The following is an 18,179-nucleotide window of genomic DNA, read 5'->3' as shown; positions in this document are numbered from 1 at the left end:
TACATAGGACTCAATTTCCTATGGTTAAGCTATATATCGTGCTTGGCGCCTGCAAAGTTGTATTGCTTAACCTCAATAACCAAGCCTCATTTGTATCATTGTAAGCCCTGGAGTTCCATATCGGAAGCTAGATCTGGCTGTGTTATTCCCTAAGTAATTTGTAGGAGATGAATGCCCTGCAGGCTTTGGCTATACTCGATATGATACTGGCTAGTGCTGATTGGGCCTAAGGTATCTACATCCTTCGAAGGGAGATTCCTCAATTCCAAGTATTTTGATATGAAAATCAATAGCTCCAGCGCCAATTTTGTTTTATTTTGGATTTTAGATTGGAACCTTGTTAGTCCCGTGTCGAGTTGGGATATATAGAGGCCACCTACTTTGTACCAGGTGGCGGGCCCTCAATCCCTCGGCCCCCTGAGTACACACTGGAATCTCACACATCTCCATCTTCAACTTCTTCAAAACCGCGCCGGCCATGCCACTATCATTATAAGATGCCCTTCATTTTCGCCTGGCTTCGGCGGGTCTACTCGCTAGACACCCTTGACACTCGTTTTACCTCCTCCGCAACCCCTTCCCACCCCGACACGCGACCCTCTTCCGCTAAAGATGCCCGCGCCAATGCAACCGCCCAGGGCGCGTCACCTTCACTTTGGCGCACACCAGAATTCTTTGTCTACTACTTGTTCTTTATTATACTTGTCCCGTTGATGTTTAAGACTGTCATCGATGCCTCGAAGGGTGAGTGCAGGTCGGAGAAAATGTTGGGCCTAGAAATACTGACTGGGGATCAACGTCACAGAAAGTCACCCAGGCTACTCCACATACTCTCACCTTTTATCGCCCGGTTGGATCCCTGGTCGTAAGGTGGTAAGTGTGCCATATTCAGCGCTCAGTTATCCACATCCACGAGGCCAGTTTCGACTGACATTGTTGCTTCAATGCCCTTAGGACAACTCCGATTCGCAATATGAAGGCTTCCGCGACAATATCCCTGTACTTCTACTACTCCTAATCGCCCATCCTTTGATTCGCCGTGTTTATCAGTCGTATGCGAACCGCTCGAAAGTGGGAACAAAACAATTGAGTCCTTCTGTGGTTAGCACGGGTGATGCTCAACTTGAACAGCGAATGCGTTTCGATTTTTGGTTCGGACTAGTCTTCATAACAGCACTTCATGGAGTATCCGCTCTAAAAGTGTTATCAATTCTGTATATCAACTTCCGAATCGGCAAGGATGTTCCTCGTTCCTACGTGCCTACCGCCACGTGGGTATTCAACATCTGCGTCTTGTTTGCCAATGAGTTCAGCGGTGGCTACTCCCTCGTGCGGATAGCAAAGGTCTTCGCCCCTGGGTCTGGGATGTCAGAAGATAGTACCACCATGCTAGTCCAATGGGCTCAGACTCTAGATGATCTTGGAGGACTGATGCCGCGATGGGAGGTTCTTTTCAAAGTCACGGTGCTGCGCCTCATCAGCTTCAACATGGACCGCCACTGGAGTGTAGACTACCCTGCGGCAAGTCCAATTGAAGTAAGTCTTCCCGTGGCTGATCAGCCAACAATCCCCGTATGACAATTTAACTTACCGAGTTCTACAAGAAGAAGCAGCTAGACCCCGCGGCCCTCTCTGACCGTGACCGGGTCAAGATCCCCGCAGAACCAGCCGCTTTTACATTCCGCAACTACATCGCCTATATGCTCTACTCACCGTTGTATTTGGCTGGTCCCATCCTGACATTCAACGACTACGTTTCTCAACAGCGATATACAGCGGCATCACTCACCCGAGCTCGCATCATCATGTATGCCGTCCGCTTTGGCCTCACTCTGCTCTGCATGGAGGTTATCCTCCACTATATTTATGCGGTAGCAATCTCCAAAGCTGAGCCAGACTGGTCTGTCTTTACCCCGGGGCAATTAAGTATGCTCGCTTTCTTCAACCTGCATATAATCTGGCTGAAACTCCTCATCCCCTGGCGATTCTTCCGTCTCTGGGCCCTCATGGACGGGATTGACCCACCAGAAAACATGGTCCGCTGCATGTCCAATAACTACTCCGCCCTCGCTTTTTGGCGCGGCTGGCACCGCTCCTACAACCGCTGGATCGTCCGCTACATCTACATCCCACTCGGCGGTGGCGGCGGTGGACGACGCCCACCTGGAGCACCCAAACCATCTTCACCACCTCAGTCCAACTTTATGGGCAAGTTCTTGCAAATCCGCAACTTCCTGCTGGTCTTCACCTTCGTCGCCTTATGGCACGATATCAACCTCCGCTTGCTCATGTGGGGCTGGCTCGTTACTCTCTTCGTTCTACCAGAAGTTCTGGGCGGCATGCTTTTCCCGGCCCACCGCTGGCGCTCTCGTCCCACTATGTACCGTGTCATCTGTGGCATTGGCTCCGTTGGCAACGTCCTTATGATGATCATTGCAAACTTAGTCGGCTTTGCGCTGGGTCTGGATGGATTAAAGGATCTGCTTGCCAGCCTAACAGGCTCATACTCTGGCATTGCGTATATGATTTCCTGTTGCGTAGTACTTTTCGTTGGCGTGCAGGTTATGTTCGAAGTTCGCGAAGACGAGCTTCGTGCGGGCATCAACCTGAAATGTTGAGCCTTGTCTACACAACCTTTTTTAGCATATTTTCACAACTTGATGTTACCCAGATCCCAGCTATAATGAGATGAATATGTGTACAAGTTTTGTTTTCAATGATGTCACATTAATATTTATATTGACTATTGTACAGTTTTTGGTATCAATTCATAAAGTCATCAGTAGAACAGGCCCCAGCCAGGCCAAGCTCCTCAATAGTATACACAAAAGCACACCCCCAACCCCCTAAAAGAAGGCACCACACCTTGAATCCTCATGAACCTTGTAGCAATCCAAGCTACAAGTCCTCAAATGACAACTCTTGCACCGAATCTTTCCCCAATACCCACACATACAACAAAAATGGCGCCCCGGCGGCGCCGACGCCGGTGGCTTCGCACGCGACGCGTTATAAGAAAGCGGCGCCTCCGCTAGCAGCCGCTGCATTAGCCGATCAGAAGGTACAGGGGGCGCATACGAGCGTAGAAGAGGATCGTCATCATATTCAGACTTGATAAGTTTCGGCTTGCGCGACGGCTCATCGTCGGCATCAGTTTCAGCGTCCGTGGTTTCCTGCGCGGGCGTCGATGCGCCAGTTGCCGTACCCACCATGGCCGCTGAGGGACGTTTGACTCCTGCTGTACTAGCCGGTGTCGCGGTGCGCGCGGCAGCCTTGCCTCCCTTGGCCGCGATGATGCTCGCGGCACCCGCGCCCTGCATGCCTGCTATACCACCACTACCCGAGGCTATTGCCGCCTCTTCATCGTCTAGGTGGTTCCGGAAGGTCTTCTGGGACTGGAGGATGCGGCGGACGTTCGAAGTGGTCTTTGCTCGCGTGCCCCGTGCGCCGGCTTCTCGGGCTTGTTTCACGGGCGCTGGGATGGAGACGTCGCGCTGATTCTCGCGGTCTAACTCGGCAATGTGGCGTGCGATCGCGTTCGCTTGCCGGGAGGAGATGTCGCCGCCCTTGCCGGCGTCGCGGATGCCGCGTTTACGGCCTAGGCTTGGGGCCATCGCTTGTGTAGGGTCGAAGCCCCTGGTTGGGGCATAGGACCAGCCTGGTGTGGCCGTTGACGTGTCTGAGACGAGTTCGACACGGAACATTTCGAGATTTGGGGTGTTGGGAGTTTGATGATAATGCGGAAGTTGATTATGGTCCCGGGGAGTTGGAGATGATGGATAAAATGTTTGTTTTGTTTGCAGCGGAGTTCGGTACAATGTACAGGCTAAATATTTAAGTTGGTCAAACATTATTTGGGAAAGGAAATGCTCATATTCAAAAAAGTGGGACTAATTTCATGCAACAAAAGAAAGAAACACATAATAAAGCTATGCCCTGGCCATGGAAGAGAATGGGCTTCATGTCCAGGGCTGACAAGCTGCATGCATAGAAGGCAAACATACCCAACACCTTCAAGCCATAGTAAATACATATCAAAGATACTGGTCAGACACTCATTTCTTGTGTAGCTGATCAACCCTGCATTCTAGTTCTGTGATGTATGACTGGAGCTTGATGGTGGCCTTTTGAAGTGCCTATAAAGTAGACAATTAGTTCTGCAAGAATCAAATTTCTAAGAGAAATAGGGAAGGCCCTATCAGAGCCTAAGAGTTAGCAAGCTATAGACATACCGAAATGTCATCAGACAGCATCTCATTGGCGAGTCGGTACTCTCCAAGGATGTAATAGTACACCGAAGCACCAGCAGCGACAGATCCAGCCAGGAACCCAAAGACACTAGCGGATATTAGCAATAGTGCTGGAAAATGTGTATGTCATCAAAAACATGAGAATTTCACATACCCTCCTCGGAAGGCTCCCACGGGCTTGCTTGACGGTAGCGGCGCGACGGACTCCCAGCGGGCCCGGGATGACGAGAAGGACCGGATGCCGACGCGTCCGCGCAAAGGAATAAAGATCTTAGTGCCAATAGGCATATTGAAACTATAATTTCAAATTTAGAGGGGAAATTTATGGATTGTTTGAAGGAAGATGGTGGCAAGGGGAGTTTGTTGGAAGTGACGTTGATAAATTGCGGAGGTCCGGGCGGCTCGGAACTCGGGAGACCTGAGGCCTTTTTTGTTGTATACAAACAGGGAGACTATAGCCACATAAAAAGAAATGTAATTATATTTGGAATCTCTTGGATGAAGTATCTAGCACTTAAGTTAAAGCACATGGTTTATTACTTCGGTTAATTGGCTATTGTGTTCTCGTTGAAGAGGTCTGCTAACAGATCGTTTCGGCACACTGTCAGATCTACGCTGCCCATGCCGTACGTACTCTCAAACACATAGATACTCAACCGAGCGAAGAATGGTCGCAGAACCTGCTCAACAATCTCGTCCTTGGCTGTCTCTCGGATCTGGTCTGAGATGAGCCATGGCCGCTTAAGTCCACTGCGAGCCTGGGGCTCATTGGCCTCAGTGGCGACAGTGGGTGAGCCCGCATCGCGTGGACCAAATGTCTGGGAAACTTCGTCTGCCAGAGCAATGGGCTCCCAGCGGTCGGGCGGGTAGACCGCATCAATGGTGTCGGTTACGAAAAGCCATTCAAGAAGCTGGAAGTCGTCTGGGGCGAGGACAAGCAGTATGTCGAGAAGCTTGCACGCTTGAAGCAGCGAGTAAGAGTTATAGAGATCTGGCTGAGTACCCCGGGGTACTGTGGAGATGGCTTCTTGCAGTTCTGTGTTGATCAAAGGCCAGAATGGCGCCATGGCGGAGGCAGAGGTCTTGAGCGCGACTGCTCGAAGGACCATGAACACTTCTGCCCGAGTGGCAGAAGATGGCGATGAAGAGCTGGTTGCCGCAAGAAGATCTTCCAGTTTCTGCAGCAATGCAGGCAATTCACCAACAAAGTAATCATCGCTGGCAGAAAGCAGGAGTAGCGCGATCCGCCGGAGATTAAGCTGCGCTTTGCGATCGGCCTCCAACCTAGCCGCAGAGGCTCCTACGCCGAACATGATACCGGCTGAGCTTGGTGGTGGAAGACGGACGAGAAGTTCGGATAGGCGCTCCTTGTCGGCGAGAACCCACTGGCGCAGCAAGTCCATCCAATTGCTCTTCACCAAGTCCAACTGCAATCCGAAGAATCGGGCATCATTGAACGCGTCGGATATGTCCTTCTTCCATATTTTCGCCGCAGCTGGTACTTTTGCCATTTGCTGTAGAAGAACCATGACGTTACGGTTGAGATTGTTGGGGAAGAGACGTGACCGGATGAGAGGTCCCACTACATTAGTCGAAATACCAGTGATGGCAGTGTTGATCCGATCTGAATCACCCAGAGTCGTGATAAACGACGGCATAGAGACCGCTAAGATGCTCAGCATGTCATCGGGTCCAGTATGAGAGACCGAGGTACGATCATGGTCCACCGAAGATCTTGCCATAGGCACAGTGTCTTGGCTAAGGCCTAGGGGCTTGCTGGTAAAGACCGCGGTAAGAAGTCGTAGGAGGACATCCTGGGGTGTAATTGTCAGTGACTATGATAAAACCAGCAGGGAATGAATAAACATACTCCAAGTTCCTTTCGCATACGGCGGTCTTCGCCGAAGGTTGTTTTCTCTAATTTCACCCCCAAAATAGCCGCAAATTCAATCAAACGAGGAAGGATCTGGCGGTGCGGGAATGGATTGCTAAGAACATCGCGCAAGAAAGTTGTGCAGTCCGTCCAAATCTCGTCAAGGAAATCATCGTCCAGTGAACGGGCATAAGTAACCAAAAAGCTAGCAAGCTCAGACTCGGAGAGATTGGACGTTAACGAAGACTTCCGGCTAGGATCCAAGGCACTAGGATTAGTGCGAGTGTAGATCGCATTGAAAATGGCAGGAATGGTGATTTTCGGGCTTGACCCATCGAGCGTGTGGAGGAGATTGAAGATAAGTGACGCTGTCTCCGTGTCAGACTTAGTCCACATTTCCACTAAGGTCTCAAGACATTCAAGTGCCTCTGCGGTGAAGAAGTGCTCCAAGATTCGCCGTGAACGGTTCCTCATTCGCAAAGAGGTGTATTGAAATGAGGCTAGAGATTCGGAATCGGGGGGTAGCCACTGTGATCTCCTGCACCCCATGCCCATATGGAGAAACATAAGCGAACAGCATCTTGGAAACAGAGAAGAACAGTCAGGCGGTCGTTGGCGGTATTTGGGCGACCTTGCCCGCCTTCTGAGTTGAATACCCCAGACACCATATTCCCGAAAAAGCCCTGCACTTGGTCAGGGCTCTTTACTGCTGGAACATTGGACTCTTCTATAATGAGACGTTCGTGGGCATTTGCGATACAAGTCTCGAGGCCAGTCAGAAGAGCAATTGTGACATGCTCCGAACGGTCCTGCGGCCAATCCTCTGTTTGCTGAAAGGATAGCTGAAGTCTGCCATACGATGCTCGAATTTCCCTGCAGAAACATTCCACCAGCATCAATAGGATCTGGAATATGGAACCTGAATATAGAGGGAGCACCTCACAGAGCAACATTATCCACTTGTCTACAATTTCTCGGGATTTAGGTGAGCTGATTCCCTTTAAAAGACAATCCAGAAGCCGCTCTGGCGGCTGCGGTAGCTGAGGTAGCGATTGTCTCCTATCCCCCTTCTCACTAGTGAAAGACAAGATTGAAGGACTGGTCAGCCGATCTCGAGAGCTAGCTCGTAAATGTTTTGACCGGGGTGGCGGTGGCGGCGGTGATGGTAGATATGCTTGCGCAAATCGCACTTTCAATGCAGCAAGGAGTGCGTCGATTAGTGCACCCTGCACCGCAATACTGCCCCCCTCGGAAGAGACAAGAAGACGTTCCACCAAGAAGTCATCAATGCCAGACTCGACTAATTCCTCCGCTCCGGGCCCAAGAAGAAGTTGCCGCATGAGCTGGAGTGCATCCCTATGTAGACGTTCTCCATCTAGATTAACTTCCATAGCAGCTGGGGATTGTGTGCTGACGATTCGAAGAGATGCTTCAAATATGGCGGAATGGAGGCTTTTGAAGTCTGCATTTTCTATCCAGGAATCTATGTTAGCAACAACTATTTCGTTAGAAGATAAGTTACCCACCTTCAGATTTGGATTTTTCAAGGCGTTTCTCATTACCTAGTACATGAGTAAGTAGTGCGATCCATCCATTGTGCGAAAGCGCCGATATGATATTGGAGGCTGTCTGTAACAGATAGTCACACTCCTTATAGTCATCTGGGGAAATTGAGTGGCTGTCTGTCTTTTTCTCTTTGCTTTCATCATGCTCAGAAAGCTCGTCAAGATTAGAGATGACCACATGGAAAACCCTGGTGAATAATTAGATATGAATAACGCATTGGGATGAGATGACTTACTTGTGAATAGATGGCAAGTCTTGGAGCCATAGTTGAACGCTCTGCGAACTATCACTTGACTCTTGGGAGAGAAGATCAAGGACGATGAAAAGCGGACGTTCAAGCATAGAACACTGGTAAGAGAAGATGGTCCCTCCAACATCAAGTACTTGCTTTGGCGGTTGCTCATGTGTGTTATGATGGCTGTGGTTCCACAAGACGTAGAATCGCTCGGCTTGTTGCTCAGATGAGAGATGGCGAGATGCTGCGGTTGAAATATTGACCATTAAAGCTGTCAGGGACGCCTCGACAAGGTGATCAATCCAAGAAATTGAATGCAGGAGCCATAAACAGCGGACAGCTTCCACGTGGAACTTTGGACTAAGGGGTGATAAGTACCACCAAAGCTGGTTGACAAGAGGGGTAATCAGATCGCAAGCATCCTCATAGCTGACGTAGAAGCCGGGAGTTTGAATGAAGAACAAACTCGTCACTGTCGAAGCAATCGTCGATATGACTGAGAAGGAGGCGGTTGTTGGCTTGTCCTTCCCCGAACCTAGTCGCCGAGAGAGTGCTTCATACAGTTTTCGATCTCGTAGAACGCGGGACTTTGGAAGCGCCTTGAGCAAAGTGACAAGAATTTCGAGTGGTTCATGAACAGCGAGGTTGCCATCGCGGCTTCCTAGCGCCGCGATAGCTAGTTCATGAGCCTCTCGAATGATCATTTCGCCAAGATTCTTAGGAGCATAAGGAAGAGGTGGAAGCTCCAAGCTGTGTTTGCTTTGCTCATAGAAACTGTGAACAGTTTTCAAGATATCAGTACTGCCGCCCTTTGTGTCGTTGCCAGCAGTCTTTTCAGAGCCCGCCTTTCTCGAGAACGCCCGCTCTGTAAGCAAGCCTGTCAACGATTTGAGAACTTTATTCAACGCGGCAGCCACGGCCTGTCTATTGGCAGTGCTCTCCTTCCATGAAATATCTCTCATCTTCACGAGCACTGACAATGTCAGCAGAGGAACATGTATCTGAACCATATCGTCCTCGCGCACATTGAAATTCTCAACAATAAATTGTGCAAGATTCAAATCACGCAACACTTGGTCGCTATCAACATCTACATCAGAAGACCGGTAATCAACTAACCCCAGAAGTTCAGAGAATATAACACCACTTTCAACACCATCAAAAAAGGCGCTCGCACTGCGGAAAACCTCTTCGAAGTGGCTCTTTGGGGCCGTGGATTCAAACGCCTGAACACTGCGTACAGTGGGCAAGAAAACAGCAGGGACAATGTATCCACCAATTTCCCAGCGATCCATTAGGGACAGAGCTATGCGAAAGGGCTTAGTTCTATCCGACGGAATACTCGGTGCCTGTTTGATCATATTCAATAGACCAGTGACCAATGGCTGCAAGCCTACCCGGCTGAAATATTGTGATTGTGTGAGTTCCTTTCCATCAACGGAGGCAGATCGAGCGGTTTCCGATGAGAATTTTCGACCATCCATCGAAGAGCTATCGTTTGGAGAATCCGGTCCTAAGAACCAAGCCCAGAGTCGGCGATTCAAGCTCATGTCTCGCCGAGTGATCACCCCCACTGCGGCAATTACCAATGTTTGAAGATCAGTGGCCGCAATTTTGTTTTGCAGAATCGGAGAGCTGAGAGGAAGGTGGGTGACAAGAAGATCTAGGAAGTTGCGTTGGACAAGGAGCTGGTCATCAGATAAACCCGATGCAAAACATCGAATCAAGAGGCCAGGCTCTGGTAGAATGACAGAGTCTGCTGCGGCCAGTATTTCAGGTGGAATATCATTCAAATCGCTCCCACCAGCCGTGCTCGGTCGACGATCTGCGATACCTAGCTTGGGGAGGTAGCGGTTCAAATATGCGAGGACACCGAGCCGCCGACTGGGGTTCGTGATAGATGCGAGAAAGAGGCATTGCCAGAAATACTGCCCAGATGACCCAGCTTCGGACGTCCTTTGTGTTTCAAGTTGTCCAGCAGCATCTCGCAGTTTATTAACTGTGCGTAGTGTGGGCTCAAAATCGTCACTGGTCTCCTCTTCGAGGCCTGGAAGTAGGGCTAAAATGATTGATTTCAGGGCGGGGCGGATAGCCCATGGTTCCAGATCAACGATATATCCCTCTACCAAAGACAGAAACAATGGGCGGACAGTAAGGGAGGCGAAAGTCAATGTTGGTGCAAGGCCAGGGAGATACAAAGGCAGGTCGTGCGATAATCCCTCGAGCTAGTTGTAAACAGACGCATCAGTAAGCACACTATTAGCCATTCATGTGGATATCCATACCTTTATCAATCCAAATATGTACGTATAGACTTCGAGGGTTTTTTGGTGCACGCCTGATGGCAACGACGGGTTCAAGCACTGGGCGAGTCGCTTCGACACTAACACTTTATGAGGAACGACGGGCTGATCGGGTGGGTGGGTTTGGAGTGCCTAATGGTTTATATTAGCTTTGGTACAAAACATCACTACTAAGTCGAAAGAGCTCAAACTCACCTTTAACAGGCGTCCGAGGAACGAGATATAGTCGGCCCATTCTTGGAGAGCGTTGTCAAAGAGCGAAAGCGCTCGTTCAACGCTAGATGCATATCGGCGATAGTTCTTGTCTTTTTTGAAGGACCCTACAGTCACCATATATAATCAGAAACAATCCTCTGGTGTAATTCTTAGGCGGGCACATGCCTTCCTTGCCTTGTAAACGGGAGCGTGTCAAGGAGCTCTCGGAGCTTGCGGGGGAGTCCGACCTCGGAAAGGCATTTGGATCAAGGCTCATGGTGCCAGTAACGGACGTAAAATTGTTGTAAAAGCTTTGAACTACCCTCCGTCATATTTAGGACATCGATGATGACCCTATGGGAAAGGGAGTTGGTGGTTGAATGTTGAACAGAGGCCGCGCAGGCGGCCACGTTCAATTGTTTTGTTCCGCCTTGGGGTAGCTCCGACTCGCCGACGTCAACGTTCAGTGACTATCAAGTCGACACAGACAACTGATCAAGGATTCCGAATATTTGGAATAAATAATGAGCATTTAATGGCCTAACGTCCCGCGACGAGCGACCGCGTCAAAAAGCGCATGCCCGCAGCGGGGATGAATACACGGCAAGACCCAAAGACCGACGGCCAACAGCCTGTCGAGACTTCCAAGCAGTATCTTTCCAGGCCATCAATCCCAGATCACGATGAGCGCAGTGACAGCTCAGAGGGAGAGCGGCCACCCTTACCCCCGCGGCCAAACACGTTAAGTCTATTGAACGATGAAACGGGCTCCCGGGCAGCTCTGCAGGCAGAGGCAACAACGGCTATCTCACGAACCGATATCGAGACACAATTACCCGAAGCTGCCGAGAGCGCTCACTCGACACTGGCTATTCGAGGTCTGTCCCAGGGTCCAAAGGCCAGGGCGAGCCTCAGCCAGTTGGCGAGCCCACGGGGCAGCGAAGCTGGTGACTCCGCTAGCATTAGAAGCTCAATCCCAAATGGTGATTCCGGGGAAATTGAAGCGCTGTTCATGGACTTTGCTGCTACAGCGCCCGATAGCCAAAGACAAGAAGCCACAGGTCTACTTGACTTCCCTGAATTTGCGGCCGACGATATAGATGACGATGGAATTCTAAGCGAATTTGAAGCAGTTGGCGAACTTAACGAGGAAGGTGATAACGAAGGTTTGTATCAACAATAGATTGTCTTTTTGTTTTGTGATACTAACGCATATCAGAGCTGCTACTCCAACGGTGGAAAGCAAAGCGCAAGCACTATGTGATTCTATCCGCCGCTGGTAAGCCAATTTGGACAAGGCATGGCGACAGCGGCTTGATATCTGGTTATGTCGGGGTTATTCAGACCATAATTTCATTTTATGAAGATAAAAACGATCATCTACGAGGCTTCTCGGCTGGTGACACTAGGTTTGTTGTATTGACACGGGGATCTTTGCATCTCGTTGCGATCAGCCGTATGATGGAGGGCGACAATCAGCTCCGGCTCCAACTAGAAGCATTGTATATGCAGATCTTATCTACATTAACGCTGCCTTCTTTAACCCATCTCTTCTCTGTTCGGCCTTCTACTGATCTATCGCGGCCCTTACAGGGTTCTGAGTCCCTTCTCTCATCTCTGGCAGACAGTTTCACGCGAGGGTCTCTATCGACATTGCTATCGGCTTTGGAGTGCCTGAAAATCCGCAAACAACACCGACAAGCCATCAACAATGCACTTCTGAAAACTAAAGCTAGTAGTCTTCTATATGGCTTGCTTGTGGCTGGCGCACGACTTGTCAGCGTTATCCGACCGAAGAAGCACTCCTTACATCCAGGCGATTTGCAGCTCTTATTCAACATGGTTTTTGAAGCCGACGGAGTTAAAGCTGGCGGTGGAGAAAGTTGGATTCCCGTTTGTTTGCCTGGCTTCAACAGCAGCGGTTATCTCTACATGTATGTGAGCTTTCTTGACATTCGCGACGACATCGAAAATAGTGCAGAGATCACCAAAGACGAGTCTGTTGCAATTGTTCTTATCAGTCCCGACAAAGAGGCTTTCTTTGAGATGCAAGAAATGCGTGATGCTCTTGTAGAGGTGAGATTGAATAATTCTCTGTGATTGAATATGGTATGTGACACGGTATTGATAATAAAATAGCAGATGGAGAGAAACGGCAGTCTGAAGGAGATCAAAACGGCAATTGACAACGGCCGACCCGCGACTACTGATATAGTTCCTGGGACTGTGCTCCATCATTTCCTTTACAAATCGCGTGCCAACGTACAATTCACCATGTCGTCGTATGCCCCTGAATTTTCCTCGGTGACTCGACGACGAAGGTGAGCAATACCCCCTCTGGGGTTCGAATGCCTGTGATATGAACCGATTCTAACTGTGTATGTAGATTGATGTCGATGTACAACAACTTGCACGCGAGTATCCACGCCAAGAATACCCACGTTAAAGTTCATCACTGTGTTTCGCGGTCAGCCACTTCGTTCGGATGGGTAACCCCTATATTCGAATTTTATTGTATCGCTGAGCCGAACACTAATCGAAATGCACTTGCCCAAAGCGCTAGCAAGGTTGCTCAGTGGGTGCAGCGTGAGGAAGAAAGGCTATTCATCATTGGCGGTGCGGTACGTACTTTGTCTCTCTCCATTCTTATTACAGCAAGAGTGGCATATTGATTATATCAAACAGGTCTTCTGATATCTCCCAATACTTTCACACTCAGACAATGAAGACAGTCCGCTGTACATACCACATGATTCATTATACCCAATACTGCGTCCACGCCAACTCTACGTATATTTATTTCGTTGTAACGTGCGTTAGTCTACCTCTACATTAAAACATCTTGTCAAATTTATAAGTAGATCTTCTGAGCTCATCATGTTGCTAAAAAAAAAATCCATCATATGTACGAAATGAAAGACCACGCATGTGGACTAATCTATCGAATCCTCTCTCAGGTTGAAGAGCTGACGCATGACCTCACCTGACTTGCTGCGCAGTGCATCGTGATACATGGTGTTGGTAATAAACTGCTTGGAGTTTTTGATCTTGGCAGCAGTGGCTGTGGCCAGATCAAAGTGAACATACATATCATCGATGTAGGTTGCAGCATAGACCGGTACCGTGTTCTTGGCCAGTTGAGCCTCGTCGTACAGGGCTGGCCATTCGTCTGTCGTAGCCAAGATTTCAGCTGCTTCCTTGAGCTCTGCGAGCTCCGAGTAGGACTCAAACATATCCTTGAAGACCTAGAAGGCGAGGATTGGTGTTAGATATTTCTATTAAAAGAATCTCGGACTGGGTTGGGCTATTTACCATCTCGCCAGTGAAGTAGATCTCAGGCAGAGAGTCATTGATCTGGAATTGCGGGTTGCTGGCACGCAACCTGTCTGCAGCCCAGAGCGACGGCTTTCTGTGTTCATTGTTAGACACGGATATGTCATGGAAAGTGGATGGATGGCATACCCTTGACAATAAATTGTTTCATGCAGAACAGCATAAATGATGTTTTTATCCATGCCGCCATTACTGTCAATCACCGAAAGAGTGGGCAGAGTAAGGAATCCGAACATCTCCAAGTCGTTGCAGACCCTGACAACGATGTCTAGACTCGGGTTAGTATAGTCACTGTAACCTTCATGAGATAAAGCAAAGCTTACCGTGCAGACTATCAACCCCACCTAGACCGTGTTAGCTTTAATAGACTGGTTGAATGAATCGAGGATCTTACCGTGGAACCCGAGCAAAATTCCCAGTTGTTGGAAGCGAGACGGAGTGAGCACTCCAGATGGCAATGCAACCTTGTTTTGGGCCAGATATTGCATGATATTCTTAACACGGTCCACATCCTCAGGGTATTTCTGGTAGTAAGCCTCGTTTCTCTCCTTCACCTTCTCTGCTTTTTTGTCAATGTCACGAATAAACCACCTTAAGAAAAAAGGGGAGCGCACCATAGGTCTTCGCATAGACAGGATCCGGGCCATTGATAAGAGGGGGAAGGCCACCAGTAAGGAAAGCTTCTCTCAGACCCTCCGGGCTGGAAGTTGAGCAATATCAGCGGAATGTTCAAAGTCCGAACATGGAAATCAATGGCGTTCACAACATACAACTTCGACAGATAAGTCACGGCACAGAAGCCACCGAAACTTTGCCCAAGGATACTCCACCGGCGCTGATCAGCCGGATAGTCCTGTGTCAAAACATCACGAATGGCTTCGCAATCACGGACAATACTGTCTGCACGGAAGTTCTTGAGATACTCGGCCTGCTTGATTGCATCTCCCTGACGGGCAAGGGTTCCGGCAGTGAGAGTCGAGCTGAGGCCAGTGCCTCGCTGATCCAAAAAGAGCACCTATAGGATAGTTGAGCATTAATCACCAAATAATATAATAATGTAATAGGCATGACACACTTGATACCCCTTGCTGAGGATGAATTCAACCCAGGGGTAAGACTGCGGGGCACCACATCCAAAGCCAGGGCCACCTTGCAGGTAGACCAGCCAAGGAAGCTTTCCCTCTTTGGCTTCTTTACCCTCTTCTTTGGCAGGCTCAATGGGTTTGTTCAAGCGACTGATACTTCGTGCAAAGAGCCTCAGCGTGTCCCCAGCTGGCTTGTTGTAGTCCACAGGAACGTCGAAGAAGAGCTCGGAAACCCGCAGTTTGCCTGGATGGGGTCAATTTTGTCAGTTTCGACACCAGTGGTCTAATTAGCCACAGTAAATAACAGAGTACAAACCTGACACATTATGGAACCGTCGGTCGATCAGTTTTGCAGCCATGATTGCGATGTTGATGAGGACTAAAAGAGGGCGTGTTGGCGATAAGCCGCTTTGCGGAGAACTGCACCATTTTTTTTTAGTCTGGGCCTTGTTGTTCGCCTGCAATCACCCACTTAGTAAATGAATATTTCAATATTGATTTTGTCTATTTTGTTTTTGGTGTCATTCATAAATTTCCAATAGCCTATTGTATATATGGATGACTATGAAGACCTTGGCTATACTGTCCAGGTATATATATTCCTATGCCTAGTAGGGCCAGATACATTTAGGTTGGAAACTATGCTCAATGTCTTCATCAAATATTCGAAAGATGTACTTAATTTGGATCATATTCTAGTATGTCCTGGATGGATACACGGTAGCAATTTCACCTTTGGGCATAATAACTATTAAGCGAAAGAGTATTTGGTCATAAAATTTTGCATTCTGCGCAACAGCCGAATCATTCATGAAAGGAAAGAAAAAAAAAAGTGCCAATTAGCCATCTTCACCCTGAGATCGTAGCCGAGTGTTTGTTGGCCGCAAGCTGCCGGCCTGTCTTCAACAGTAGTAGAGACGCCGGTAGCTGAGCAGCTGCGAATCCGATCATGACAATCAGCTGCGTATTGAAGCTGCTGGCGAAAACATTCTTCACATCTGCCTGTAGATGAGGAGGTAGAGTTTTTATCGATCTCACATTCTCGAGGAATAGGTGCAGTTCGTGCGATGTCATAACACCCCGCAAACGCTGCGCTAGACGGCCGTTCAATATATTAGATGCAATGGCAAGACCAATAGCACCGCCAAGGAAACGGAGCTGGACTATGGTGCCAGTGGCAATTGCTATAATGAAAAGCCAAGGGCCAGTGAGTCAATGTACCAGTCACCTTAACATCAAATAATTTCTCGGGAGAACACATACCCAGGTCTCTGTCCTCGACTATATATGGTGTCGATAGCACCAATATTCCCATCGTCAGACCCATCCCTGTTCCAGCAATGACTAGGTAACCAATATCTGTTGCGTGGAAGCCCCTAGAAGTGGCAATGGTTGAGAGAAGCCCAATACCAACAGTATGGACGGTACAGCCCACGAGCAGAGTATAAATGAATGGGATGCGTCCCTTCGAGCTGGCGATATTGATAATAGCCGCGGCAACTGCTGCAACTGCAGAATATCCAATCAAATAAATACCGGCATCCAAAGGCGACTTTTCTAACAGAAGCTGGGCTTGCTGTGGAACATATACCAGGACGACGTTATAAGGTGCGCCGATAACAAACGAAGAACTAAAAGCGTGTCAAAAGAACTGTACTGGAGTCACGAGCGTTAGATTGACCTACATAAGTATTCCTAGCCATGGACGATCAACAAGCCAACGCTTGGGAAATATGGGGTCTTTGCCTGGGATGCCTGAGATATACCATTCCCAGGCAAAGAAAGCAATCCACGAAACTCCCGTGAGCACAAGAAGTGCAATTGCGTCCCTGGAGGACCACGAGAATGCCAAGTTGGTTTCGTTCAAGACCGCGACTATTAAAAATGAGCCAGCCATCATCAAAACCGATCCCATTATATCGAGATTAGCAAATGAGCGATATGAGGCGCGTGTTCGAAATGAAGGAGTATGTTGGTCAAGACCAAAGTTTTTGGGCATGGCAATGATGATAACAACAAGCGCAATGACGCACAACGGTGCACTAATGATTTGATTAGCGTGGGTTTCAACGAAGATGCTGAGCATTCATGTACTTGACGAGAAAGGTCCAACGCCAGGCCGAATCTTCTGCAAGGGCACCCCCAATTATGGGGCCTATCAAAGATGCGAAAACAAGGCAAAATGACATGAGACTGCTGTAGGTTGGAAGTTTCGTTTTAGGAGCTATCTCATAGACGCATAGGATTGTCAATGCGTATGTGCCAGCGCCCCCAATTCCTTGGAGTGCTCTTAATATGATGCTGCCTCGTTAGTTAGCCTTTGGACAGAAAATGAGTGCAGCACTATGTTAGACCGACAGTTGGTTAACTGTCTGAGCACACCCGCACCCAGTAGAAAATGCGAGTAGGATAACAAGAGCAGCAATTGTGGTTTGTTTCCTGCCAACTATATCGCTGATTTTCGTCCATATTGCCATAGACCCTGGGAGTGATTTGAGATTAGGAACGGGGTAGATAGAGACTGTGGGGAGCTATTTCAAGATACATGGTTGGAAGAAAAAAGAAAGAGAAAGAAATAAGTCAAAAACATCCTGGAATTATGATAGAATCAGATTTTTAATCATACCTGTATAGGTGGCCAGATATCCAGTAATAATCCAGCTTCTCTTCTCAAAGCCTTCCAACTCATCAGTGATGCTCGTGAGAGCCGAGCTTACAATTGTGACATCCAAATTGGAGAGAAAGAACCCAATTAAGAGTCTAGGAATTATCAGTGTTCGTCATGCAGAGCTATACAGCACTTAACTGAGCACATACCCTGTAGTAGTCAGGACCAGTCTCCATCCTGTTGGGTAAATAATTTCACTTCCTGGAGAAGGTGCTCTTTGTGTCGACCCCTTTTCTTGGCTGTGCCCCCTGGCGCGGTCTTTGGTGGGTTTATTCAACGTCGGCTCTGCGAATTTGATGTGGCTAGGCATGGTTGTCGTAGGTGCTTCAGGAGTAGGTGAAGACTGAAGTGGCAGCCATGTTGAAGGCGAGAAAATTTTGAACGTGACCACTGTCTACGTAGGACCAAGCCCCGCGTTATCTTTAACCTAGGGGCTTCATGTGGAACGCAGGAGACGCGCGATGATAGAATGTGGAATATTTACCTGCATAAGAAGAGTGATCTGCGCCGATCATTGAACCTAGATACATTGGATTGAATATGGCTTGGCATGATTTTGCTTTTCTGGTGCATGCGCGACTGAATTTGGAATTTTTGAACTGCTTATTAGAATCTTTTTGAAATAATTCTCCGTCTTTTGGACTGTGACGTGGTCTGGAAACAGACAAGGG

The 18,179-nt window shown here is 48.6% G+C and overlaps 7 protein-coding genes across 7 annotated transcripts; 2 read left to right on the top strand and 5 right to left on the bottom strand.

The window, feature by feature from the left end:
- Positions 1-497: 497 nt before the first annotated feature.
- N7479_006765 (putative glycerol:H+ symporter (Gup1)) lies at positions 498-2,618 on the top strand (the record flags this gene model as incomplete). Its single annotated transcript, XM_057254459.1, has 4 exons — positions 498-744; positions 806-873; positions 955-1,536; positions 1,608-2,618. 4 exons carry the CDS (start codon positions 498-500, stop codon positions 2,616-2,618), a joined length of 1,908 nt encoding a protein of 635 aa, XP_057108321.1.
- A 228-nt stretch (positions 2,619-2,846) lies between these two features.
- On the bottom strand, positions 2,847-3,704 carry N7479_006764 (putative HIT finger domain protein; the record flags this gene model as incomplete). The annotated part of the gene is made up of 1 exon (XM_057254458.1): positions 2,847-3,704. The coding sequence occupies one exon, from the start codon at positions 3,702-3,704 to the stop codon at positions 2,847-2,849; it is 858 nt and encodes a 285-aa protein (XP_057108320.1).
- A 351-nt stretch (positions 3,705-4,055) lies between these two features.
- On the bottom strand, positions 4,056-4,538 carry N7479_006763 (uncharacterized protein; the record flags this gene model as incomplete). Its single annotated transcript, XM_057254457.1, has 3 exons — positions 4,056-4,136; positions 4,233-4,338; positions 4,405-4,538. The coding sequence occupies 3 exons, from the start codon at positions 4,536-4,538 to the stop codon at positions 4,056-4,058; spliced, it is 321 nt and encodes a 106-aa protein (XP_057108319.1).
- Positions 4,539-4,795: 257 nt separating this feature from the next.
- On the bottom strand, positions 4,796-10,699 carry N7479_006762 (dopey family protein; the record flags this gene model as incomplete). Its single annotated transcript, XM_057254456.1, has 8 exons — positions 4,796-6,064; positions 6,121-6,651; positions 6,699-7,594; positions 7,650-7,876; positions 7,925-10,149; positions 10,210-10,359; positions 10,423-10,547; positions 10,609-10,699. The coding sequence occupies 8 exons, from the start codon at positions 10,697-10,699 to the stop codon at positions 4,796-4,798; spliced, it is 5,514 nt and encodes a 1,837-aa protein (XP_057108318.1).
- Positions 10,700-10,999: 300 nt separating this feature from the next.
- Positions 11,000-13,116, top strand: N7479_006761 (guanine nucleotide exchange factor MON1; the record flags this gene model as incomplete). The annotated part of the gene is made up of 5 exons (XM_057254455.1): positions 11,000-11,588; positions 11,642-12,498; positions 12,562-12,743; positions 12,809-13,043; positions 13,108-13,116. The coding sequence occupies 5 exons, from the start codon at positions 11,000-11,002 to the stop codon at positions 13,114-13,116; spliced, it is 1,872 nt and encodes a 623-aa protein (XP_057108317.1).
- Positions 13,117-13,355: 239 nt separating this feature from the next.
- On the bottom strand, positions 13,356-15,199 carry N7479_006760 (proline iminopeptidase; the record flags this gene model as incomplete). The annotated part of the gene is made up of 9 exons (XM_057254454.1): positions 13,356-13,667; positions 13,735-13,831; positions 13,885-14,023; positions 14,079-14,099; positions 14,150-14,314; positions 14,370-14,455; positions 14,526-14,770; positions 14,831-15,084; positions 15,157-15,199. 9 exons carry the CDS (start codon positions 15,197-15,199, stop codon positions 13,356-13,358), a joined length of 1,362 nt encoding a protein of 453 aa, XP_057108316.1.
- Positions 15,200-15,689: 490 nt separating this feature from the next.
- Positions 15,690-17,818, bottom strand: N7479_006759 (uncharacterized protein; the record flags this gene model as incomplete). Its single annotated transcript, XM_057254453.1, has 7 exons — positions 15,690-16,024; positions 16,104-16,471; positions 16,526-16,882; positions 16,935-17,141; positions 17,199-17,322; positions 17,467-17,600; positions 17,658-17,818. 7 exons carry the CDS (start codon positions 17,816-17,818, stop codon positions 15,690-15,692), a joined length of 1,686 nt encoding a protein of 561 aa, XP_057108315.1.
- Between the last annotated feature and the right edge of the window lie 361 nt (positions 17,819-18,179).

The sequence above is a fragment of the Penicillium vulpinum genome, assembly GCF_028829585.1.
Source record: "Penicillium vulpinum strain IBT 29486 chromosome Unknown utg000003l_segment0_segment0, whole genome shotgun sequence".
NCBI classification, from domain to species: Eukaryota; Fungi; Ascomycota; class Eurotiomycetes; order Eurotiales; family Aspergillaceae; genus Penicillium; species Penicillium vulpinum.
Note: the sequence above shows the minus strand (reverse complement) of the source record. Positions and strands in the feature narration are given on the sequence as shown.